Source organism: Chanodichthys erythropterus, chromosome 8 (genome assembly GCF_024489055.1).
Source record: "Chanodichthys erythropterus isolate Z2021 chromosome 8, ASM2448905v1, whole genome shotgun sequence".
Lineage (NCBI taxonomy): Eukaryota > Metazoa > Chordata > Actinopteri > Cypriniformes > Xenocyprididae > Chanodichthys > Chanodichthys erythropterus.
This window is the reverse complement of record NC_090228.1, coordinates 22686854-22713655: the sequence shown is the minus strand read 5'-3', so window position 1 is coordinate 22713655 and position 26802 is coordinate 22686854. Positions and strand designations below refer to the sequence as shown.

The 26802-nt window shown below is 37.0% G+C and overlaps 1 protein-coding gene across 1 annotated transcript; it reads left to right on the top strand.

Moving 5' to 3' along the window:
* Positions 1 to 1673: 1673 nt before the first annotated feature.
* On the top strand, positions 1674 to 26099 carry slco1e1 (solute carrier organic anion transporter family, member 1E1). Its single transcript, XM_067392358.1, has 15 exons — positions 1674 to 1812; positions 3101 to 3209; positions 3317 to 3458; positions 6348 to 6480; positions 6592 to 6719; positions 8873 to 9019; positions 10605 to 10703; positions 17684 to 17914; positions 18165 to 18329; positions 20398 to 20593; positions 23653 to 23818; positions 23978 to 24162; positions 25213 to 25277; positions 25417 to 25534; positions 25729 to 26099. The coding sequence occupies exons 2-15, from the start codon at positions 3105 to 3107 to the stop codon at positions 25955 to 25957; spliced, it is 2109 nt and encodes a 702-aa protein (XP_067248459.1). The 5' UTR covers positions 1674 to 1812; positions 3101 to 3104; the 3' UTR covers positions 25958 to 26099.
* Positions 26100 to 26802: the final 703 nt, after the last annotated feature.

The following is a 26802-nucleotide window of genomic DNA, read 5'->3' as shown; positions in this document are numbered from 1 at the left end:
CATGCATTTGCTATAGGGCAGCAAGTGATGCAAATCTTCCTCTTGTATTCCATACATACATACAGTACATACTTAAATACAGTACATACGTACATGCATGCATACATACACTCTAAAAATTGCTGGGTTAAAAACAACCCAAGTTGGGTTGAAAATGGACAAACCCAGTGATTGGGTTAAACGTTTGCCCAACGTGCTGGGCAGTTTTATTTAACCCAACTAACCAAATTACTATATTGCTGGATTAAAATGAACCCAAAATAGGTTGGAAATTAAACATCAGACACATAATTACTAGAGGCAACAATAATTAAAAGGTAAACATTTATTAATAAGCAATTTAATAAATGTACATTGTTTAATTATTATTCATTAAACTTATTAATAAATGTTAATTTATTAAACATATTAATAAATGCTTATTTCCAACATATTGTGGGTTAATTTTAAGCAACTAATACAGTATTTTTTAAACAATAGTTGAGTTAATAAAATTAACCAGCAGGTTGGGCAACATTTAACCCAACCGCTGGGTTAAAACAACACAGTTGCTGAGTTAAAACAACCCAATCTAAATTGGAATAGAGTATTTTTTAATTTTCACTGGTATCTAAAAAATGGTATCTAAAATGTAACTGGTGTCATAAATGACTGTTTTTGCAAAATGTATGTACGTATGTAAACTTAAAACAACCCATCGCTGGGTTTGTCCATTTTAAGCCCAACTTGGGTTGTTTTAAACTTGTTTTTACATGCGTGCATACAAACAGAACACACACAAACACACTCACACACACACACACACACACACACACACACACACACACACACACACACACACACACACACACACACACACACACACACACACACACACACACACACACACACACACACACACACACACACACACACACAAAGATGATAGATTAGACAGACAGACAGACAGACAGACAGACAGATGGATAGATAGATAGATAGATAGATAGATAGATAGATGATAGATAGATAGATAGATAGATAGATAGATAGATAGATAGATAGATAGATAGATAGATAGATAGATAGATAGATAGATAGATAGATAGATAGATAGATAGATAGATAGATAGATAGATAGATAGATAGATAGATAGATAGATAGATAGAACCTGATATTATAAATTACGAGTTTTTCTTGGAGCAAAACCACTCTCTTTTAGCAGCATGTGTTGTGCTGTTGATGTCTCACATTGTTGGAATGAGTTGATGAGCTGGCACGTTGCTGGAATAGAAATGTGTTGAGCTTTTGTGTGGATGAGCTTTGAGAATAAACCACAGGCTTATGCAGAGACCCAGAAAAACATCTTCTCTCCAAGAGGGAGGATATTCCCTGTGCCCATGTCAGGTACAGCACACTTTGACACATGATTTGTTTCTCTTGGTCCCTTTGTTTTCTCAGAACCCCCTAACTCTAATTTTCTCTGCCTTAGATGAATAGCTGGTTGAAGGGTTTCTGACTGTGAGGGGAGAATTAAACCGAACTAATTCTGAGAGGATTATCTGAGTAAGTCATGAAAACACAGTAAAAAGCTTTCACTGTTTCACGAGGTTGGCTTTACTTTGTTTCTTTGTTATTCTTATATGTTTCTTCTTCTTCTTCTTCTTCTTCTTCTTATTATTATTATTATTATTATTATTATTATTTCATTAACATGCTTTTGCATTTGTCTTCCCCTTCAACAATTCTTGAGATGGGGCAATAGAACAGAAGCTAGTGTTTGCCTACTGAAAAGATTGGAGCATTTCAGTCTTTCTAAAAGTTTACATAAGGTGAGTTATGATTTTTTAAATTCTTTGTTTGAATGAAATTTAAACTGTGTTGAAATTTGAGAGACTGGCCATTTCACTTGGATTTGACTTGAAGTTTCTTGTTATTGACGGATTCATTTTATGTATATGGTTGTATGTATGTATGTATGTGTGTAAGTATATGTATTTATTTATTTGAATCTTATTTTATGTTCAGATTAATGTGCAACTAATTTAGGAAATTAGGTGAAGGCCGGTAAATAATTCCTCCTAATCTGAACTCCCTACACATTTGTTTCTTATAATGCTTACTGTGCTAGCTAGCAATGCACCAATGTATCGGTCAATCATCAGGCCAAAACTTAGTGTCATGCTGGTTGTGTATAAATACGAGAACAAAACAAAGAAGATCAGATCACAGGTTATTTTAATACACCGATAGGCAGGTACACAACTCTCACATAAAGACGAGATCCAACAAACACAGAACAGAACAGGGAAATTATATAAGGGAGCTAATGATGGAGAACGTAATCAGGGAGAACAGAAACAGGATAGTTAACTAATGTGGATAGTTAACTAATCAGGATACACACAATGAGGGCAAATGAACAGAACAAGACAGGACAGAACTAAATGCAAATATAACAAAAGTCCATAGGTGTGACAATTAGACATTGGTCGATTATTTTAAAGAGCAGAACCAATTATGCCCAAAAGGGGGCAGGGGAAAAAAAGCATCAACAAACTCATGCTAAATAAAATGTCTCTGGAAAAATGACAGCAGAGTTACAGTATGAATTGTTGATTGAATTTTTAAAATTAAAATGATATAATTTGTTTTATTAAATGAATGAATAAATGAATGAGGCATTTATATAGCGCTTTCATATGTACTACTGTACGCCCAAAGCGATTTAAAATCACATCAGGGGTCTCTAATTACACATTTATGGTAAATAAATGTATAAAACAATGTAATTCATTCTCAGTGTTTTAAAAAGCAAAAGTTATGTTGTTTGATATTGGCACAGTAATCAGTATTGGCACAAAAAGTTAGTGCATTTCTAATAGAAACCAGAAACGTCTTTAAAGTTACAGAGCACTGAATCATATGTTGTGCAAAATACGCAGAAATAAGCATTTATAAAGCAATGGTTAAACTAAGAGAGATAAGGAAGTTACAATAAGCATGAATTTAAACTCAGTTCATAAATTATCTGAACTGCAGAAAAGTCAGAATACAATCTGATGATGTAAAGCTTGACTGAAAATACAAAAATGTAATTGTTTGATAATATCATGACAGCAAAATGTCTGAGACTACTGCAGAGGACAATGGAAAGCCGATCAGCCAACAAGACCTTTGCATTCCAGAAAAAGAGGCCCCAAAAGACTCCTGCTGCTCCAGTCTAAAGGTACCTGTACTTGAGTGTACTTTATTTTTGTCTTAATGTGATTAAAGATCATTTAATTACTGTGTACAGTGTTTTTCACTAGGATAATTGGTTCTCTTTTCTTCAAGATTTTCATTGTGGCCCTCTCCTTCGCCTACTTCTCCAAAACTCTGTGTGGGACCTACATGAAAAGCGCCATCACTCAGATTGAGAGGAGATTTGACCTTTCCAGCTCTGCCGTGGGCCTCATTGATGGAAGTTTTGAAATGGGTTTGTATAAGGATCCCACAATGGCTCAACAAAAATGGCCTATTAATAGCAAAAATCGTTATCAGTGTAAAAAGTAAAAAAATAAAAATAAAATTACTGACATTTTAAGGCTACTTAAGGATTTAAGTATTTTAACATTTTATTTTGGAATGTTGTAAAACACTCCTGGAAGTTGTATTGCATTCAGGCAATCTGATTAGAGCTTTTTTCATATTGTAAGTGCCAGTTTTTGTCTAAAATAACAACATAGGCTCATTGGAAAATCATGGCTCTACTTACATTTTTGCAAACTTCAAAAATCTACTTTAGCTACAGTCAAATCTGGAATTTTTTGCACCCTTGTTAAATATGGTCAAAGGGGGGTTTTATCCAAAAGCTGTTACCCTACTGAACTCTGAATTGAAAAAAACATTGCTCAACTACAACACATTCTTGATTCAAGAGCATGCATTTCATGACAATAACATCTCAACAATTTATATTTATATCTATCACCTATGTGCAATAGCTTAAAAGCACTTTGTTTACGTATATGTTGGAAGTTTATAATTTCGTTGTATGCTTTTTTACAATGACAATAAAAGAAGAATTGAATTGAATATGTACATTGTTTATCCTTTTGATCTTTCATGAAAAAAAAATCCTATCATTGAAGTAAAACAATAGAAAGTGGGGGGAATCTCATTATGAAATAAATGTTTTTCTCTAGTTCACTTTGGCCACAATTATTAGCCCCACAATTATTGCAACAATAACAAGAGATCAGAGACCGTTTCTTCACAAAGAATCTCTCCAGATCCTTCAGATTCCCAGGTCCATGTTGGTGCTTCTTCTCTTCAGTTCACCCCACTCAATATCTATAAGTTTCAGATTAGAACTGGGACAACCATGGCAGTTATTTTGTTTTCAGTTACACAAGGTCCCTTTTGAAGTTCCAGTCGTGTCTGACAACTGAATATGCTGGAGTTTGTTTTTGGATGAGCGAGGAAGATTTTTCTTGAAACCCTCCCAAACAACTTGTGGTGATGTACTGTAGGTGCTGTTAGATTTTATTTATTTATTTTTTTTGATCCTTGGAGAGTCTTTGGCCACTCAAACTCTCCTTTTCACCATGAATTAGGATGATATAAACACATGTTCTCACCCAGGCAGATTTGTAACATCTTTAGTTGATTGGAACTTCTTAATTATTGCCCTGATGGTGGAAATGTGGATTTTCAATCTTTAGCTATTTTCTTACAGCCACTTTCTATTTTTTTTTTTTTTTTTTTTTTTTTTGCTGCACATCAGAACTATCTTCTTTGGTTTTACTCATTGTGGTGAATGATTTTGGAAATTTGGCCTTTGTGTCTCCTAATATATTTATATTCCTGTGGAACAGGAAGTCATGGCTGGATAATTTTATGCTCCTAGTCACCTAAAAAAAAAAAAAACAGAAATATGAATGGGAATATACTATAGATTTTGTACTCATAAGAATTTCTAGGGGTGCCAATACCTGTGGCCAACATGCATTGGAGAAAAACATTTATTTCATAATGTGAGTTTCAATTGTTTTACTTAGATGAAAGGTTAGAATTTTGTTTCATTTTTTGTTTTGTTTTTTAATAAAAGATCAAAAGGATAAACAATGCAGGTTTATTTTCACAGTTGCTTTTGCTCATATTTACCAATAATTCTGGAGCTGACTGTATATACAATTCACAGCAGTTTCCAGCTGAAATGAGCACTAGTGGCAGTATAACACTAATAACTTTTATTAATTTTCACACAAATAATGATTTACGGGGCAGATTATTGATTAATAAAGTCTTATTTTCATGTGGTTCCCACAATACTACTGCATGTTATGAGCTCAGAACACTTTTACCATAGTGCATGATTTGTAAAGTAATATGAGTAATACATTTGCATTACATAACCATTTCCATAGGTATAGCTTTTCTGATGTTGTAAACTTGCTCTATAGCTCACCTGGTACAGCTTTGCACTTCATGATAAAAGAGCTCAAAGACTTGTAAAAGCAGCTTTATGAATCTTTTGTTTCGAATCAGTGGTTTGGAGCACCAAAGTCACGTGATTTCAGTAAATGAGCCTTCGTTAAACCGTAAGTGTTTCGAAATTTAAATGGTTTGATACGCGCTCCGAACCACTAATTCGAAACAAAAGATTCGTAAAGCTTCTAAGCTTCATGAAGCAGTGTTTTGAAATTGGCCATCACTAGATATTGTTGAATAATCTTTATTTTGTTTTTTGCCACACAAAAAGTATTCTCGTCACTTCATAACATTAAGGTTGAACCACTGTAGTCACATGAACTGTTTTAAATATAACTTTCGTACCTTTCTGGTGATTTGAAAGTGTAAATTAACTTGCTGTCAATGCAGGCCTCACTGAGCCATCGTATTTGATCAAACATATCTTGATTTTTGTTCCGAAGATGAACGAAGGTCTTACGGGTGTAGAACGACATGAGGGTGAGTAATTTTTGGGTGAACTAACCCTTTAATGTAGGTCGTACGTTGTTTTCAAACACTTTTTAGTACCATTAACCAGACATTTCTTTTCCAAACTGCCATGATACATGTAACAACCAATGTAATAAAACATTGACAGTTTTATGTTAATCTGTTTCAGATAAAACTGAACGTGCTTTAAGCATCACTAACTTTAAAATTGTCACAAAATGAGCAAGTAGCAACATAGTATCATTTTGCAGTAATGTTGCCACAGTCACTTTTTTTCAATGAGCCTGGGTTGCAAAATACAATGATCAGTGAACAGACCATGGGTTTTCCATTTCATGTTAAAATAAATAAACATGCTGACCAGTTTGGTGTATTTTCATTTTCTTGATCGACTGGTTGTTCTCTGAATGCATTTCTGCAGGCAACCTGCTCTTTCTGGCAGTGGTTAGTCATTTTGGGGCGAGACTGCACAGGCCGCGGCTCATAGGAATGGGCTGTTTCCTCATGGCAATTGGCTCAGCTCTCACTGGACTGCCACATTTTTTCATGGGGCGGTACATGCATTCATAAATACTTATTTCTATACACATTTGGCTTAGTTTATCATTTCTTTTAAAGTAGCTCATGTTTCTTGCTCTCTCTCGCTGTTTGATATACTCCTACAGGTACAAATATGACACTGTAATACAAGGCTCTTTAAACAAGACTGTCAGTATTGCTCCTTGTCAGTATCCCATGGTTCCAAATGATTACTCTAATGCACACATCAAGCCTTCTAATAACACTGGAACAGGTAACTGCTTTACATTTAAAATACCCCATAGCCTGATAGACTTTAGGCCCTGATACTTCAAGCAAAATCGAAGAATGAACTGGTGTGATGTCATTTATGTTAAACATAAAATGAAGTTAGTTTGTATGAAACTTTCCAGAAAAGTCTGTTTCACTGTTCCCAACTAATTTTCGGGAGAAGTTCCTAGAGGCAGTTTGATTTGTTGCTAAAAGTTGCTAAACAATGCATGTTAAGTTAAAGTTGAAATTGAATATATATATATATATATATATATATATATATATATATATATATATATATATATATATATATATATATATATATATATATATATATATATATCATAAGTTTTAGCTGCGTTTGTTCAAGGTTAGCTGGGAAAAACCACGATGTGTTCATCGACTTTGAGACATTACTGGTAGGATAAAGACTCTCTTCTTTAGTGACTACAGACTTGAAAGAACAATTGTGTATGTCTCAAAAGTTGTTTGTTAATGCTAGCGGTTTAGCATATATACACTATATTGCCAAAAGTTTTGGGACGCCTTCCTTTACGTGCACATGAAATTTAATGACATCCCATTCTTAATCCGTAGAGTTTAATATGGAGTTGGCCCACCCTTTGCAGCTAACAGCTTCAACTCTTCTGGGAAGGCTTTCCAAAAGGTTTAGGAGTGTGTTTATGGGAATTTTTGATCATTCTTCTTGAAGTGCATTTGTGAGGTCAGGCAGTGATGTTGGCAAGAAGGCCTGGCTCACAGTCTCCGCTCTAATTCATCCCAAAGGTGTTCTATCTGGTTGAGGTCAGGACTCTTTGCAGGCTAGTCAAGTTCCTCCACACCAAACTCACTCATCCATGTCTTTATGGACCTTGCTTTGTGCACTGGTGCGCAGTCATGTTGGAACAGGAAGGGGCCATCCTTGCAATTGCTGTTGTTCCCAATTGCTTCAACTTTGCTATAATACCACTAACAGTTGACCATGGAATATTTAGTAGTGAGGAAATTCCACGAATGGACTTCTTGCACAGGTGGCAACCTATCACAGTACCATGCTTGATTTCACTGAGCTCCTGAGAGCAATTCAAATATATATTTATATATATTTTGTGTTTCTCTGTATAGGTTATTAAGCTAAGCATCTGAACTAAGCATCTGAATTAAGCACTGAAAATAAGCAAATGAAGATCAAGTTGTTGCTGAAAGATTTTCAATAAATTGCTTCGACGATAAAGAATCGGATGTTTTGAGTTACTAGAATACACAATTGCTAAGTGCAAAATCAAACAGTTGCCTATTATATAGTATATGTAATAGGTTGTATGTTGTATGTTGGTGGGGTAGTCTGAAGAGTTGCTAAATCTAGCAACAGAATTGCCAAGTTGGCATCACTGATCCGCTCTGGGGTGCGTTTCCTGAAAGCATCGTTAGTCAGCTATGGTTGTAAGTCCCATTGAACTCTATTTGGTAACAACGGAACGTATCAGTAACGATTATGTACATGGTAGATGTATTCTGGGACTACGCTGTCTTTGACGTGGAAATCTTATCTGGTTCATTTCTTCTATTAAGCCTGTTGAAGTCTGACACAAAGTCTACTTTGAATTGAAAATGACACTCACTATGTTTTTTCATGTTTAATATTGTAAATCTGCTTGATTTCACGTTATCTATTGTGTAAAGTGCTATATAAATAACTGTGACATGACTTGAGTGCCAAATGAGATCACGCAAACATCCACATTGCTATGATTAGATGGTTTCTTAACTGCTGTTTTCTCACTGCTGACGTTTTTGATGTGAATTTATTTTGTTATTAAGAGGAAAGCATGCAGCACATATTTACATATTTATCTAATATGTATCTAATATTTATATGGAAATGTAATACGGTCAAAATGCGTTACATTTCCTGAAAAATTAACTGCACACCTTATGTTCATCAACCAATCATAATCAAGCATTCAACAGCCCTGTAATATAAAGAAAGAAGAACCTGTATTAGGATTTGAACAGTGTTAAATGTTGGTGCATAGCTCAACATCTAGTTTTCTTTTAAAAATCTATTAAAATAGAGTTGACCGAGATTATCACAAATACATAAAGAAAGTTCTAAGTATTTTATGGACATGATTTCTACCATTTTAACCCTAGGTTGCGTGAAGGACCCTGGATCTAGTATGTGGATCTATGTGTTCTTGGGTAATGCGCTCAGGGGAATCGGAGAGACTCCAGTCACACCACTTGGCATATCTTATATCGATGACTTTGCAAAAGCAGAAAACTCAGCATTTTACATTTGTAAGTAAAATTTGAATATTTTTTTCACTAGATGTCAGAAACTCTATTGTGTTACAGCATAGAAGTATAATTTACATTAGCACAACAAAAAATTAAATCTGGATTATGTTATCCACCTACATTTTATAGCTCTCTCTGAATGTCATCTATTATGTTTTTGAGTTGAGTTTGTAAAGCCTTATGAAAAATAACTGTGCCTAACTATATTGAATGTGCACTTGTAGTGTACTTCAAATATTTAAATATATTAAATTAAAAACTGTACTTGCAGATAATATAATGTAAGAAATGACACTTGTGTATATAAAGTATATAAAGTGAATATAAAGAGAGTCATTTTATTAACACGTTAAATGCACTTAAATGCTCTTGAACTTTGCAATAATGTCAAAATAAAAGTTTTACTTTAAAGTAAATTTTAAATGTTTTAATATTTTGTTGTGCATTAAAGAAGTACACTTATTTTGATGTGTTTACTAACTTACTTTGCACACATAAGTACTTGATTATAATTTTAACTATACTGTATTCAATATTACATTTAAAGTTACATTATAATGTACAAATGTGTAATTACAAATACATTTAAATACATGACATGCAAGTTTCAATAAAAATTACATTACAGTATAATTTTCCATGAATGCTTGTCAGTACACTTTAACCATATTTCAAAGTCAAAATAAGGATTATGAAATTACGTGTATAGTTCAGCTAACTGCATTTATTACAGATTTAAAGGTGCTCTATGTAAGTTTTTGACTGTACTAAAGCATAAAAATACCATAATATGTTTGCAGATATTTATTAAACATGCTCAGTTCACATATTAGTTTCTCTGAAAACCATTGCTACAAGCCAGTTATTTTACTTTGAAATTTGTGTTCCATGTCAGAATTTCTGTTTTTGTTTCGGTCTGTACAAGACTGCACTTTGCCAGTTTACCCAATAGTATTTTGCCACAATGGTTGCCAGTTGGCGGAAAACACATGCAGTGAATTGCAGCCATGGAAACCAGCGAACAAACTGGGTCAGAGATCCCAGATTCTACCTGACCTAAAAAGCTTCAGCATCCATTTAAAAATCTCTATGAACAGGAGCATATTAAAACATGATATCAACTCATCATAAATCAGTAAATCAACTAATTATCTAACAGTGTGTTAGTCTCCTCCCCTTCCAATGTCAATTGAGCTCGCTCCTGTTGTGTGTCTTCAAACTGGCAACCCACTAGTGCATCGAGTCTGAGGAGGAGGGGGCGGGGCAAAAATATTTAGAATTTGGACTGCAGTACCCATTTCAACCACTAGCTATCATTCTTACATAGAGCACCTTTAAACTATAATACATTTTCATATAATTGCAATTAACATGCAATTAAGTGTCCAAAAATATTACATTAGGTTCGCATTTGTATACAATGTATATTCTGCTAAAGTACATATTACATTATAAGTACATTACTTTTAAGTATTCTTTAGTATTCTAAAGTGTATTTTGTTTGAAGAACTCATTCTAAGTATTCTTAAGTGTACTACTAAATTCACTTGAGAATGTTTAATTAAAAACTTGTTTTGATGTTTAGCATGTCTTCAGACCATTATGCTGCTGGGTCCCATGTTTGGATTCCTACTGGGCTCCATGTGTGCCAGACTGTATGTGGATATTGGATTTGTCAATATTGGTAAGCATTCAGTTTTAGGTTCACCAGTGCTGTGTGTATTCATGTGAATTTTCAGTTGTATTTTTATTTTTTCTCATTCAAACATTGATGTGCTTCTAGGGTCTGATTGTTTGCACAGTGGCACGATCATAAAAAAAAAATGTTTATAGTTTATACATGTTCTGTACCCTGTTTCACAGTATTTGTCTGGGTTAATTTTGTTTTGTGGCTGCCCTCTGGTGGTCATTTTGGGAAGCTGCAGGCAGTAGATAGCAGGAAGTGAGCAGCTAGACACATGGCCTGGTGTATGTTGCGCCGTCAGTGTGCCTTCTTGGATAATCCTCATCAATCCTTGCATTTGGAAGTTTAAAAGAGCAATAGCTGTAAGTTTTCTTTATCTACTTGCTTTGGGTGACACAGAAGAATATTTTTGACATTAACTTTAAGTAATTAGACAAAATTTTGTAATTAAACATGTGACATCTTATTTTATACTTTTCACTGAAAATTGTAAATATTCTTGAATATATAGAAAGAATCTACTTTAATATGCAAATGTGCTTAATATTAACAGCATTTCTGTAATCTGTATATTATCATTTGTGTTATTTGAAGCTAGTTTAGTCAAATGTCTAATTGGAAATTGTATTTCTTTCTTTTTAGTTTCACTCTGATCCGCAATAGAGTTGTGACATCAAGATATAATAAATGCTGGAATTTCAACTTACATTACTTGACTCTAAGGGATGGAGTTTAAACTTCTTGCTGTCAAACTTTGCAAAGAATTTACATGAAGGGAGGACAGTACAGTGAAAAGCTATTAAGAAGCTATGGAAAAGCAAGCATCACAATAAGATGGAGGATAAATCCAGCAGATCTGGGAAAGCTTCATCGGTCAGTTCTAAGAGCATCTCTCATCAAGATATTCGGCTGATGCAGCGACAAGAGCGAGGCTGAAACGGCACAAGCATATGCGTCATTTACAGAGATAGAGCTGGCCATGAAAAAAGTAAAGGCAAGATTAGAAAGTCACACTGGAGGATACACTGGAAGCATTACAAGCAGAAAAGGAGGCGGCAGCTGCGCAGGCTGAGTCCGAAATTCTAGAAGCTGCAGCAGAGGTGGGTGAATATCACAACAATTCCAAAAGCAGTTCAGACATACCTGTAAACAAATGAGTATGTTGAGGATCAAAGTAAATGGGTTGCCATAGACCTTCCCTAAAAGTTCAACTCGAATCTGTCGTCAGGAACACATGATGTCACTCAGGTGAATCATTCACGCAACGATGACACCACTTCACACATTGTAGCTGATGAACAACTATAGAGGAAGAAGTCACAAAACCAGCTGAATCACAAATTCAAAGTGTCCAGTTGCCAAACACCCACATCATTAAGTGATCTCCCTTCAAGAGTGAGCCACTTACACCTCATTCGATCAGTGTTCCTCATCAGCATTTCTTCGTACATACGCTGACATACAATCCTACCCAAGCAGCCAGCATGACGGACTAAATACACAGAGGGAACTTGTTACTACCGGACTCACAAAGTTTGATGATTGTCCCAATAATTATAGAGCATAGCAAGCTTCTTTAATGTCACTGAAGGACTGGATCTGACAGTAGGTGAGGAACTGGACCTCTTAGCACAGTGGCTTGACAAAGAGTCATCAGAGTATGTGAAAAGATTCAGATTTGTGCACATAAACTACCCCAAATTAGCACTTCAAATGGTCTGCAACAGACTCAACCAGTGTTATGCTGCCCCTGAGGATGTAGAAAGTGCACCTTTTAGTAAGCTCGACAACTTTCTTTGCATATCCAACAAAGAATTTCAAGTTAAGAGATCTTGGAGATCTTCTCTTGGAGTTACAGTCTGCCAAAGAGGATACTTACCAGGGTTAACCTACCTAGACACTGCCCATGGTATCAACCCAATTGCAGATAAATTGCAGAGAAGTGGGTTTCCATTGGATCAAGGTACAAAGATGAATACAACGTATCCTTTCCTCCATTTTTCTTCTTCACACAATTTGTTTGTTGCCAAGCCAGGACACGAAATGACCCCAGCTTCAAGCTGTCTACCAGCAACACCACGACTCCCAGGTATGAGAAGCCCTCACTTGCGGTATCAAAAAGTTTCATATCTGCACACAAGACAGTCATAACCACTTCACTGAAGTCTCGAACTGAGAAAGGGGAAAAAATAAATGATCAAACAAAAACCTGTCTTATCCATAACAGACCCTTGTAAAGTGCAGAGGATTCAGAGCGAATGCCCATGGAGGAATGCAGAACCTCAGATCTCAAGGAAAATAATTTATGTTTTAGATGTTGTGCATCAAACTCTCATTTAGCAAGAGACTGCAGAACGCCACTGAAATACAGAGAATGTGAAGGTGAACGTCACTCCACAGCTATGCATCTGGGTCTGGCTCCTTGGACCTCAAACACTGCAGAACATAAGCGTACAGAACAAGAAATTGAAAAGGAAGAGAACCTCATTGACTCAGCTGCTGTAATTTCCCAGTGCACAGAGATATTGTGGTTCGAACCAACCAGCTCGTTCTTGTTTGAAAATATGCTTGCTGAAAGTGTATAAGAAAGAACAAGCAGAACACACAGTTAACATGTATGCAATCCTTGACAACTAAAGTAATTGCTCCTTGGCTTGTTTAGAATTCTTTGACTTGTTTGACGTTCAAAGCAGACGTTCAAAGCAGAACCTGTGTAGGTGTCATGGAGATGATGGCCAGGAAAGCGCATGGATTCCAGATAGAAGCATCTAGTGGAGGTGTGAGCATCGATCTTCTTCCACTTATAGAATGCAATGAAATCCTTGACAATATGTCAGAAATACCAACCCCAAAGGTAGCAGCGTGTCATCCCCATTTGAAAACTTTTGAGATTAATTCTAAAACTAGATTCAAATGCCCAAATCCTGCTTTTGTTGGGAAGAGATCTCATCAGGGTGCATAAGGTCAGGCAGCAAATCAACAGTCCTCACAATTCCTTCGCCCAAAGACTTGATCAGGGCTAGGTCATGATCGGCAAAGTCTGCCTCTGTAATGCTCATAAGCCGAATGTAAACAGCTTTAGGACGAACATGTTAGAAAATGGCAGACCTTCCTTCCTTACTCATTGTGCAAGTCACATTTCTTTGAAAGAAAGCCTGGCGGGGAGTCCAACCAACATAATCCAGACCCAGTTACAAAGGTCCATAAGACATCAAAATGACATTGGTCCGCACAGTGTTTGAGAGAACTAAAGACGACAACAAATGCGCTGTCTCCTTTGAAGAGCAAGCCTTCTTAAAGATCATGGAGAGGGACTTTTACAAAGATGAGACAAACTTCTGGGCCATTCCTCTAACCTTTAAATCACTCCGACCACTCCTCCATAACAATCGAGATCAAGCACTCTCACAGCTTCTCTCCTTGAAGTGCACTCTAGACAAAAGACCGGAGATTAGAGAAAACTTTCAAGAATTCATGTTGAATCAGCTCCTCCACTTAAAGAGAATGAAGAATTCTGGTATCTACCAACCTTTGGAGTCTATCACCCATGAAAACCAGACCAGATAAGGGTAGTCTTTGATTCCAGCACACAGTACCATGGTATCTCTTTGCACAGCATCCTTCTCGCAGGACCCTACATAAACAATTCCTTCCTTGAAGTGTTATTATGCGTCCTTAAAGAACTGATAGTTGTGACTGCTGACATTCAGCAAATGATCTATTGCTTCGTGATACAGCATAATATCAGAAAGTACAAGAACCAGAAAGGTTCTTGTCGCACAGAGACAAGGACATATCAAAAGAAATCACGGAATACCAGATGTGTGTTCATGTCTTTGGAAACAGCTCTTCCCCTGCCATTGCAGTCTATGGTCTGAGATTTGCTGCACAGGAAGGTGAACATGTCAGACACTCGCCCATTTGTTGAGAGGCATTTTTACGTGGATGATGGTCTGATATCTCTGCCAAATCAAGAGGATGCTATCAGTCTGCTGAAGCGTACCCAGAAAGCTCTTGCACAGTCAAACATAAAACTCCACAAAATAGCTTCTAATTCAACCACAGAGATGAAAGCATTTCCTGCAGAGGATGTAGCCAAAGGCATACAAGAACTGGATCTTACCAAAGAAACTATTCCAAACCAAAGGAGTCTTGGACTATGCTGGGAAATGGAGTCAGACACATTCACCTTTCAAGCACAAACGCTGAGAAGCATTTCACTCACCGTGGAGTTTTGTCTGTTGTTAATAGCCTTTACGACCCACTTGGTTTAGTGACACCAGTGACTATAAAAGGAAGAGCTTTACTGTGAGAAATATCTCATGGCACAAGTGACTGGGAAATATCACTCCCTAAGGTCAAACAAGAGGAATGGGAAGTATGGAAAAATTCCAAACAAGTTTTGGAAAATCTCCATATACCACATACATACGTCCCACTCTCACTTTCCAGTTCAAAGTACACTGAGCTGTGTTTATTCTCAGACACATCCAACATAGCTATAGCTGCAGTGACCTATCTTTGAGTGTTTACTAAAGAAGGATAAAGTCATGTATGATTCATTTTGCATGCTTTGAATTGTGCACAGCAGTATTAGCTGTAAAAATGGCAGAAACAATACTTGTGGAAATTGATTTCGAACCAGATGCAGTCAGGTCCTACTGCGACAGTAAGGTAGTTCTGGGCTACATATTGGCACCTCTGCAAAAAGGCCAGAACTCCCGAAGAGCTCTTAGCAGCCAAGCTTGGTATCCTCAAATCTGCGCAAAAAGAAACATACAGTGATGAATTCAGCACCTTTTTGGAACAGAAGAACATCTCAGGAAGCAGTGTACTTCTGAAGCTCAACCTTCAGATTCACGATGATCTGCTCAGAGTAGGTGGAAGTCTGAAAAATGCTTCTCTGGATCAGCATGAGAGAAATCCGAACATCGTTCCCAAGAACAATCATGTCACAACCCTGTTAGTGAAACATTACCATCAAGAAGCGAAACACCAAGGTAGTCAATTCACGAAAGGAGCAATAAGGACTGCAGGCTTTGTGGATTGTAAATGGCAAAAGGCTTATCAGCTCCATATTGTACTGCTGTGTAACTTGTCAAAAACTAATGGGTAGATTTGCACAGCAGAAAATTGCGAGTCTTCCACCAGAGTGTCTTGTCATGTCTCCTCCTTTCACCTATGTGGACTATTCTGACTAGACGCACTAGAGGAGGTGCAGCAAACAGTAAACATTGGACAATCCTTTTTACATGCATGAGCACTAGAGCAGTTCAATTGGAAGTGATAGAGTCCATGGATTCATCCAGCTATATCAATGCATTACGTCACTTCTTTGCCATAAGGAGACCAGCAAAACAGCTTAGATCCGATTGTGGAACAAATTTCATCAGAGCATGCAAAGAACTTGGTTTCACAACAGATCACACTGTCCTGAAGTATCTAAGTGAACAAGGCTGTTCGTGGCAATTTAGCTCCCCACATGGGTGGTGCATGGGAAAGAATGATAAGGATCTCACGCAGAATCCTTGACAGTATGTTGCCGCAAAATAAACTATTAAGTTCTGTGTACTTTGATGGCAGAAGTGTCTGCAATAATCAATGCCAGACCACTGGTTCCAGTCTACTCTGATCCAGAGATGCCATTGTTACCAACCCCTAACATTCTTCTCACCCAAAAGATTGGGTTTCCCTTTAGAGTTCCTACCTGCAACTTTTCAGATAAAGATCTTTATGGAAGCCAATGGAGAAAAGTACAGACCCTTGCAAATCAGTTCTGGACCTGCTGGAAGCAAGAGTATTAACCCATCTGGCAAAAAAGATGCAAATGGACTGAATCACACACCAATCTTCAAGTTATTGTTCTCTTGAAAGACAGTACCCTTTCTCATAATGATTGGCCTATGGCAATGATCACCAATACCTTCCCAAGCACTGATGGATGTGTAAGGAAAGTAGAGGTTAAGACGACTTCTCATGGTACGACCAAAAGGTTTTACAGGCCAATGTCATGGGTCATTTTGCTTCTTACTAAAAAGGACTGAAATGTAATTAGTTTTTCATGGTGAATCTATGTTTAGTCATATGTCTAATTGGAAATTTCTGTCTTTTTAGTTTCACTCTGATCCGTAATAGAGTTGTAACATCAAGATAATTATATTAAATGCTGGAATTTCAACTTAGATTTCTTGACTCTGTAATGGATGGAGTTTAACTTGCTGTCAAGATTATACATGAAGCCATTCAGGAAATTATTGTATTTTTAATATGAAGTTTGAGTATATAGAATGAAGGTCTGAATATATGGAATATGAATGGAATCTTGCCAGTAAAATGATGCTATTGCTTGTATGAACAGCACATTTGTATATTTACTGGTAAAGTAGTTCTAGTAATATTATATAGCAATTTATTGGGATTACTGTGTGAAATCTCTGTGTCTCGGCGATGACAGGATGTAGATTCCAAACTGTTTGTGTTGTTTGGAATATGACCAGCTGACCAACAAAATTTTTCTACTTCAGTAAAGTATGGAAAAATTTCAGGGAATGCAAATACATGCAATTCAGAAAGCTATTGTACTTGAACAAGTATGTGTATTTGTGTGTGTGTGTGTGTATATATATATATATATATAAAATATAACATTTTTTACACCAAAGCAACCATAAAAAAAAAAAAAAAAAAAAATCTGACAGGAACAGCGCGATGCAGGAGGGCTCGTGCTCTTCAGATACAATGACAGAATATGTTTTAAGTGAAACAGACTCTGGAATAAATAATTCTTTCTGACATCTCTGATATAATCAGCATGGACTTTAAGGTCATCTAACTGCGTGACGTAAATTACATTATGATGTAATTTCGCATGCTTCCATATTTTTTTTTTTGTGTTAAGTATTTTTAATTGATTGCATGCATTAACGGGTTAACGTTGACAGCCCTAATATATAAAAATATATTTTTTTTTTCTCCTGCAGACAGTGTGACCATTACTCCACAAGATGCACGTTGGGTGGGCGCTTGGTGGCTGGGCTTCTTTGTGTCATCTGCCATCTTAGTACTTGCTGGTGTTCCTTTCTGGTTCCTGCCCAGGTCTTTAACCAAACAAGGAGAGGAAGGGAAGGAAAATTCTAACGTGGATCAGGGAAACAAGGAGCAACCTGTCCTCCCAACCACACACTCAATTAAACTGTCTGACATTGCAAAAGGCAATTTCCTTCCACCATTTAAATAAATGCAGTATTGTTTGAACTATTTTTTCCCTATTCCTATTCATGTTTCTCTTTAAAACTATCCAATTAATGTTAAAAGCAGTACTTCACCAGAAGTCACTCCAATTTGTAAGACAAGTACCTTTGAAACAGATCTTAAAGATGAAAATGAAGTTAATCTAATGTCTATGCAAATATTTAGTAAAACCTCACTTCATTCTGTGTATTCTGTTTTGTAAATGTTAAGGATTCTTGCCTTCCCTGAAAAGACTACTGTGCACTCCTGCATACTTCCTGTTGCTGTGTGGGATTGTTTTGAAGTTCAACTCTTTCATTGGACTGCTCACCTTCAAAGCCAAATACATGGAGCAACAGTTTGGCCAATCTGCGTCAAGAGCTAACTTCCTCATTGGTAAGAAGTCTTTCATGTAATGCTTTCTAACACCAGCCTAGTAAATGTCAGGCCGTTGATTGTTTCGTTCAATGTCTGCTGCCAGTTGTGGTTATCAACAACCCCTACAATTTTCAAATCTACATATAAATTTAGGATTTATATTTCAATGGAAAATTTTAGATTTATATTTAAAATTTAGATTTTTATTCAATTATATATATAATATAAATAACTTTTTTTAAGCAGATAAACAAAATTAAATACAAGTGTCAAATCTAACATTTTTTTCCATTTTATGTAACATGCAACAATTATTTTACATGCTTACAAACTTTTACGGTTATTCAAGTTTATTTTATGTACGGAATATTATGTACGGTATATATTTTATCTGTTGTAAAATAAGTAAATTTTAGCATATATTTATAGTGAGAAAAATACTTTAAAATAATATACTTGGGTGTGAACTGAATGTTATATTTTTGAACACACAATTGTATGTTAACTGCAAATAAATTAAAATTTAATATATATTTAATTTATATTAAATGCAATAAGCTGAACTTTAGAGTGGTTTTTGGCCCCCTTAACTATGATTTAAAGCTGCAGTCCATGATTTTTCCTCTTTGTCGCCATCTCTGTTTGAAATATTCGATTGCAGTCATATGCAGAACAGTTATCTGTACGTGTGTTGTGCCTCGGCACAGCTCGTCAGCGCAGATGAATCTGATGCTTGCTGTCAGTCACCGCACCGGTGTGGCTACACTTCAGAATCACAGATTCTACATCTTGAAAGTATGACCAATATAAGAATTTTCACTGGAAAAAATAATCTGAACAAGTAACATGTCTGCCACTTTTGTTCTGACCAACTGAGGAAAAAAGCATTAGGCCTACAATAAATCGCGCTGCCAATGATGATTAAATTTAACGATCGCTTAGCTCGGATCACGCCAAACCGTGCAAATTATTATTACTGTTATATTGTTCTCAAATTGTTATTGTTAACAACATCATTATTGCGTGACTGTGTATTTAGTGTATATTAGCGTTACCTGTAGATTTCAATTTCTGTAGTCACTCCACAGTCCAAAGTCTTTTGCTTTTTGGCTACGGGTGAATCTCCAATTGTCACTGATGATTGTCATTTGGATCTTTCTGGATTACAATCTGCCATCAAAATGATAAGTTTAATTATTTCAGCTGCTGTGAGAAAAGGCTATAAATGTGCCGTTACCGGCAGCATCCTCACATGATGTAACTGACTAGCCTCTCTACGGGACTCCTTCCTTTCTTTTTACAGATGTGATGTAATGATGCACAGAGGAAATGCTGCATGCTCAAATTTCCCGCGGAAATATTATTATAATAATTATTATTATAATATATTATTAATAAATCTTATTATAAAACATTATTACAAGCTTACTGTTGTGAATTGAGACACGATAATTAGATAGTTTTGAACACTGGCTGGTTATGTACTTGCTCAAAAATTGATTTTGGATCATTTTTAACCAAAAAAAGTTGCGGACTGCAGCTTTAATTACATCTGCAAATGTCATAAGTACTTCTGTTGACTTTGAAATATGGTTAAAGTATACTTAAGCACTTATGGTAAACTAAAATATACTTTATTGCCATTTCTTATGAAACTTGTATGTCGTGTTTTAAATATATTTGTAATTACCCAATTATAATGAAAACTTGCTATTTATTACATTTCCAATATATTAACTTTAAATGTAAGCTAATATTGAAATCTAACATACTACAGTAAAAAAAAAATATTAAAAAGTACATGTGCTTTAGTATGTTAGTCAACATATCAGAATTAGTGTACTTCTTTAAAGCATGACAAAAGACCATTAGAACATGATTTAGTGTGTATTTTGAAGTAAAACTTTTAATTATTTTATCGACTTCCCATATTTTTTGTTGTTGACGTCAAATTCAATTACAGTATTTTGTTGCAAATTCATCTGTCACACCGAACCCAAGAAACCCAACCATATAGCATAACCCACACAGAGAAGCATGTCAGGCTTGATGTTAATTGAAACTAAAGACCTGTCATGTCCCGCAGGTGTCCTGATCCTGCCTGTGGTTGCTGTGGGAATATTCTTGGGCGGTTTGTTAATGAAAAGATACAAATTGAGCGTTGTGGCAGGGGCTCAGCTCTCCTTCATCACCTCTTTCTCAGCCTTCCTTCTCCTCCTCCTCCAATTTGGCACAAAGTGTGAGAATTTGCCTGTGGCAGGGCTCACTGTGTCCTACAATGGGTAAAATGATTGTATACTTTTGTAAGTTTGTGGTTCTCAAAATGTGGGGTATATTGTAAAGGGGTGCAGAGGAATGATCTAGTTCTCAAATCTTATTCTCTTCCTCGCGTTCAAATCTGCCATTTGGCAGTAGTTTAAAACCAATGAAGTTCTTCTGCAGTTTCTTCTCATCATTGCACACTGTAACCTGAGACATTCCCTTTCAAAAGGGAACTTGTGCTGCGTCCCCTAGGGGTCACTATGGGGAACGGAATACCCATGCTGCCATGCTGAAGGGATGAATGCCTTATTGGCTGAGCTAAGTCAAAGATTCAAAGAGTCTTCATCCTTAGGCACACCAGTGACAACCATAGGCAGGAGCTTCTCAAGAACAGAGGCCTCAAGGAAGACTCTAAGGGAGGAAGCCTAGCTACATTCATACTCAGGCCAGCTTTCAAAAAGTCTCACAGAGAGCCTAGAATACACAACTTCCAAAAGCAGTCCTGGAGAGAAGAGGCCTCAACAAGAGGCCTTACAAGACTCTATTCCAAGGGAGGTGCTGGGTTGAGTCCAGCTGGCCCATGAAGTTCCGCAGAATGGAGGCCTAAATCATACCTCCAAGATTGAGAGTGGGCCTAACACACTCAAACTGAGGTAAGCAGCCAAGAAGGCTCAAAAGGAGCCTAACTACCTAGCACCCTACCCTACCACCAAGCTCTAGAAGTGGAGGCCTCAGCATAATAACTGGACTAGGCTCAAAGAGAGCCTGCAACCCATAACTAATATCCAGCAGAGTTCAAGAGGAGGCCTGGCAATGCTCAAATTAGCCAAGGAGGCTCACAAAGAGCTTATAATAGCCAAGCTCTAGGAGCAGAGGCCTAAGCATAATGACTCTCCTATCGAGTGGAGGCCTTAACAATGTTCCACACACAAGATATCCATTGAGTAGGCTCACAGAAAGTCTACAACTTATAATTGTTAACCTGGCAGTGCTCAGAGAGCGGAGGCCTCAATAAAACAACTCTCTTAAATGAGAGGAGGCCTAACGACATTCATATTAGCCAAGGTGGCTCACAGAGAGCCTGACGACCTAGCTAACAATAGCTGAGCTCTAGGAGTGGAGGCCTCAGCATAACAACTCTCCTATCGAGAGGAGGCCTAACAACGCTCCACATTCAGGAAAAGCTTGCAAGGAGGTTTCAAAGAGAGCCTGCAACATGCAACTGATATCCAGGCGGAGCTCTAGAGAGCAGAGGCCTCAATAAAGGTGACTCTCAAAAATGAGAGGAGGCCTGGCGACACTTATATTAGCCAAGGAGGCTTAAAGAGAGACTGACGACTTAGCAAATAATAGACTTGGCAATAAAAACCGAGCTGTAGGAGCGGAGGCCTCATCATAACAACTCTCTTATCGAGAGGAGGCCTTAACAATGTTCCACACTCAGGATATCCCACGAAGAGGGTCACAGAGACCCTGCGACCCTGCAAATGCTAACCTGGTGGAGCTCTAGAGAGTGGAGGCCTCGATAAAACTTTTTCAAATGAGAGGAGGCCTGATGGCACTCACGTAAGCGAAGGAGGCTCACAAAAAGCCAGACAACTTAGCCAAAAAATAACCAAGCTCTAGGAATGGAGGCCTTGGCATAACGACTCTCCTATTGAGAGGAGGACTAACCACGTCGCACACTCAGGATATCATGCGGGGAGGCTCACAGAGACCCTTCAACTCAAAACTGATATCTTGGCGGAATTCAGAAAGCGGAGGCCTCAATAATAAAACACTCAAACAAGAGGAGGCCTGACAACGCTCATATTAGCCAAGGAGGCTGCCAGATCAGATGATGAGAGAGATAACGTAGCATCAGCTCGCTCTCGTCAACCGCATATGAATGAGAAATAATTGTACCTCTTTGAATTCATATGCGAGCTCCACCTGCAAGCCCCACGGCCTCAGTCTCCTACTCGCCTCAGCTACAGCAAGTCCTGAACCGCAAGTCACAGATGACTGGCCCATTTCACTCGAAAATAGGGCCAGACGAGAAAATGCATAGAAAATGCAAACTGGTATCCTGAAGACAAGAAAGAGGATGACGTTATTCCCAGGTGCCCTTTTATACTCAAGGTCACACCTGTTGTGACGTTATAGGCTGCCACCTGCCAATAGGCTCGTTTTAGATGCACCTCACCTGAAATGTAGGTGAGAGTAGGCACTATAGTGAGGGGAGGAGTGAAAAAAGTGCAGGCAAGATGGACAGTTCTCCCTTCTCGTAGTGGATCAGACACCTACAAGATCAAAGGTGGATGTCATGGGATTTGCACTCATGCACTGTGTTGCTGATAAACTGTATGTAATTTAAGTTATGTTGGTTTTATATGAAAATAAATATTATGAACAAGACACCCAAAGTACTTATTTATTTCCATTCGAAAGACGCGTTTATCAATAATTTTTACTTTAATACAGAAATGTTTTTATAAACGCTGTTTTTTATAAATATGACAACAATCGCATAAACCATAGAGAAGATCGGATTGTCAGAGACTTTGGGAATATTCACACAAAATTTATTAACATAAAAACATGATATCAGAGTTTTAAAATCAAACATTTTAAAAGAGAACAATGTGTCACAGGTGTTTAAACCAATTAGCATTAAGCTGTGTCATCAGCAAGTCGTTTCCCATCGTGCTTTTGATCAGCGCAGTCGGTGGAGAACAACTGTGCCTGACTGCAGAATCCGACGAGGCCACCTTTCCGTCGCGAGAGTTTTTTGACACAATTCGGCATGACATCGTCCACACTCAGACACATTTCTAACCAGCATGCATCTCCCGGTGATCACCGGTGAGCGTATCTGCACAGATTTTGCTCATCTCAAACAAGCCTTATTTAAAGTTCATTGTCGTGTTTAGGATACACTTCAGACACCTGGCATGTCGGTGGCATTCCCCTAGGGGACGCAGCGCAAGTTCCCTTTCGAAAGGGAACCACTGTTATAACTGAACATTAGCTCTCAGCCAGAATATAGCCACTGTTTTTCAAACTGGAAACAATCACCAATCTCAGAATTCCTCCTCAGGACTCCTGATACATCTTATGATGAGCACTCACTCATGTCTCAGTGTAATCAGGACTGTTCCTGCTCTACATCTGAATGGGATCCTGTGTGCTCTGACAGTGGCATTACATATGTGTCACCCTGTTTGGCAGGATGCACTGCCTCCACTGGACAAGGCAAAAACACGGTATCTCTAATATAATTGGATCTATCTAAAACTTTTTTTCTAAAACTCTTTTCTAAATCCAAGGCACCTGAGGCAAGCCTTCTTTTACATACTATAATTTCAACAAATATGTTTTGTTTTTTTTTTTTTCTTCTTCTCATTTACATTTGATTATTACAGGTTTTCCACAACTGCAGCTGTGTCTTAACCCCTTCACCAGTAGAGGGCAGCAGATCTGTGTCTCTGGGCCAGTGTCCCCGTGGGTCAGCATGTACCCGGAGTTTCACCTCCTATATGGCTGTATCTGTCCTCAGCTCCTTCATTAACTCTCTGGGCACTACTCCTGGATACATGATCACTATACGGTCAGTTACCACCAGGATAGAATTTAGTTATTGATCTTGGGTAAGGCAAGAATGTGGCAAGCACTCACATATTCTTCAAAAATAGTATTACAGTTTTTTCTCGATACTTAGGTCACTTTTTCAAAATTTCTTCACACAGTGAGCACAACAGCAGTTTATGTGGGTTAAATTGTTGATCATTTATCTTTGCTTTGGCACTAAATGACTGCTTCTTTCAATTTACATGAATTGTTTTCTCACTTAGACACAAACACCACCAAACTCTATGTACCTACAGAAGAATTTGCACACACTTACATACTCTTTTCAAAACAGTTATGTTTGAACTTAAGTTTAACATTATACAAAAATTATTAAGACAGCAATTTGCTATATTTCTACAGTAAAACCATATTGAAATATATTCCAAATCTAAAAACTTAAATGTAGCTGAATGCTTACATAGGTGTTAGTCTTTTGGTTGATGACCTTTGCCAGTGTTCTGGAAGAATGACTTGATTTGAGACATGTATGAAATGTTTTGGTAGTTATAGTGCATTTTGAATGGGAAATTAACTGCTGTGCCTTCATGAATGTTGGTAAGGAGCACTGTGTGAAGAGTTTTGAAAAAGTGACCCAAGTATTGATAAATGTGTCCTAGCAATTGTAATAATAATAATAATAATATTAAACTTATTAAATATAATAAATACATATAGTATTTAATCTTAATTGTGTGTGTTTGTGTGTGGTTCAGGTATACCCTTCAATAGTAAGATTGCAATACCAGTAATTTTTGACCTTGTGGGGAGTGGACATTTGTTTTCTCCCCATGAGAAAAAAAAATCTTAGAAATCATGCAAAATTGTGTCTTTTGAAAATATAAATGCTGAAAGTTTTCTGTGATGGGTAGTTTTAGGTTTTGGGTTGGAGGATAGATTTACAATATAAAAAGCATTATGTTATTGAAAGTCCCCATAAAACATGGAAACCCATCGTGTGTGTATGTGAAGTTATAGAAATAAATTATATATATGTTATGTATTTACTGTATATAACTTGTGTTTTTAGATGCATTACACCTGAGCTGAAGTCACTGGCATTGGGTATTCAAACACTTGTGATGCGAACTCTAGGTACAATAAATATTCAGATTATTCAGTGTTACTTTTATCTACTAAGGCGAGAAAGCATAAAATGATAAGCTATTACAATATTGTGCTGTATTTTATGAATATTATGTGTAAACCACATTGATGTGTGATTTTTCTGGAGGTGGTATTCCTGCTCCAGTGTATTTTGGAGCTCTCATTGACTCAACGTGTTTAAAATGGGGAATGAAGAGTTGCGGGGGGCGAGGAGCCTGTCGTATGTACGACTCAAATATGTACAGGTGTGTATGCGTGTTTGTAATTATTATGCCATTGTCTTTATTAGTATAAAACAGTGGAATCTGATGCTTATAACATAGTTCAATGCCCATTCAGATATATTGGATATTTATTACACAAAATATAAATCCTAAAGCTGATATTTGAAAAACAAATTGGATGTCTGTGCAAAAAAACATTGGTGTCCTGTTTTCAGAGTGATCTTCTTGAGCCTGACCACATGTTTAAGTGGATGTTCCTACTTCTTCATCATTGCTGTCATCGTGCTGCTGCGGAAGCAGTTTAGTAAAGAAGAGGTCAAAGCATTACAGCAAACAGCCAGCAAGAAAAATGAAATTGAACTTCAGGCCCCAGAGAAGCGCCACCCTGATGGATCCAAAACTGATACCAGGGGAAAAACTGAAACGACCAATGCTGAAGGCTAGTGATGAGCACCACAATATCATTATGTAACTCTTTCAGGGAATTCAGGAGACGTTGCTGAGACGGTAATGGGTGGAGAAAGAATAAATTCAGTGACCAGGACCACATGCGTAAGGAAAACAATGTCAACCATAACACTTTTATGCTCTACTACTGTACTAGTTTTATGATCCAGTACTAGTCTGTTTCATGATTCAGAGTCTGTGTATCTATTTGAAAAAATAAATCTCCATTCTTTGATATGTGGCTTTCTACTTTATTTTACATTATTTATCTCTCTGCAGACATTCTCTTATCTCTAACTCATGAAGAGAAGCATCCCTTGAAACCACACAATCATATTAAAGGACAACAAAAGAAAGGAAATAAGTACAATAAAATATAAAAACAAAATTATGAATAATAAAATTACAAAATAAATGATTGAATGACAAATCAAATGACAACTACATAAATGACTAATGATTATAAAATTAAATCATATATAAAAAAGAGTAAAGACAACACAGATGCTCTCTTAAAGTAACACACAGGTTGCTATTGAAAATCTTTAGATCCTTCAAAGTTAAAAGTGGCAACAAATGTAACTGTTGGAATAATAACTGATTTCAAGTAGTTTCCTTAAACATTCTGCCTATCTGCCATTGGTTGGATGCCCTGAATCATGTCATTGGCAATTGTTGCCAACCTATTGTCAACCTGTTAATTTAAATTCACATGCTGATTTGTTTGTTTTAATAAAAATCAAAAATCCCTCCACACTTCTTTCACGGCTTTTATATTTAGGGCCAGAGCACCGATGGTGTGAGGACCCTATTGTAATTGCTCAGTAAATTATTATTCTTCT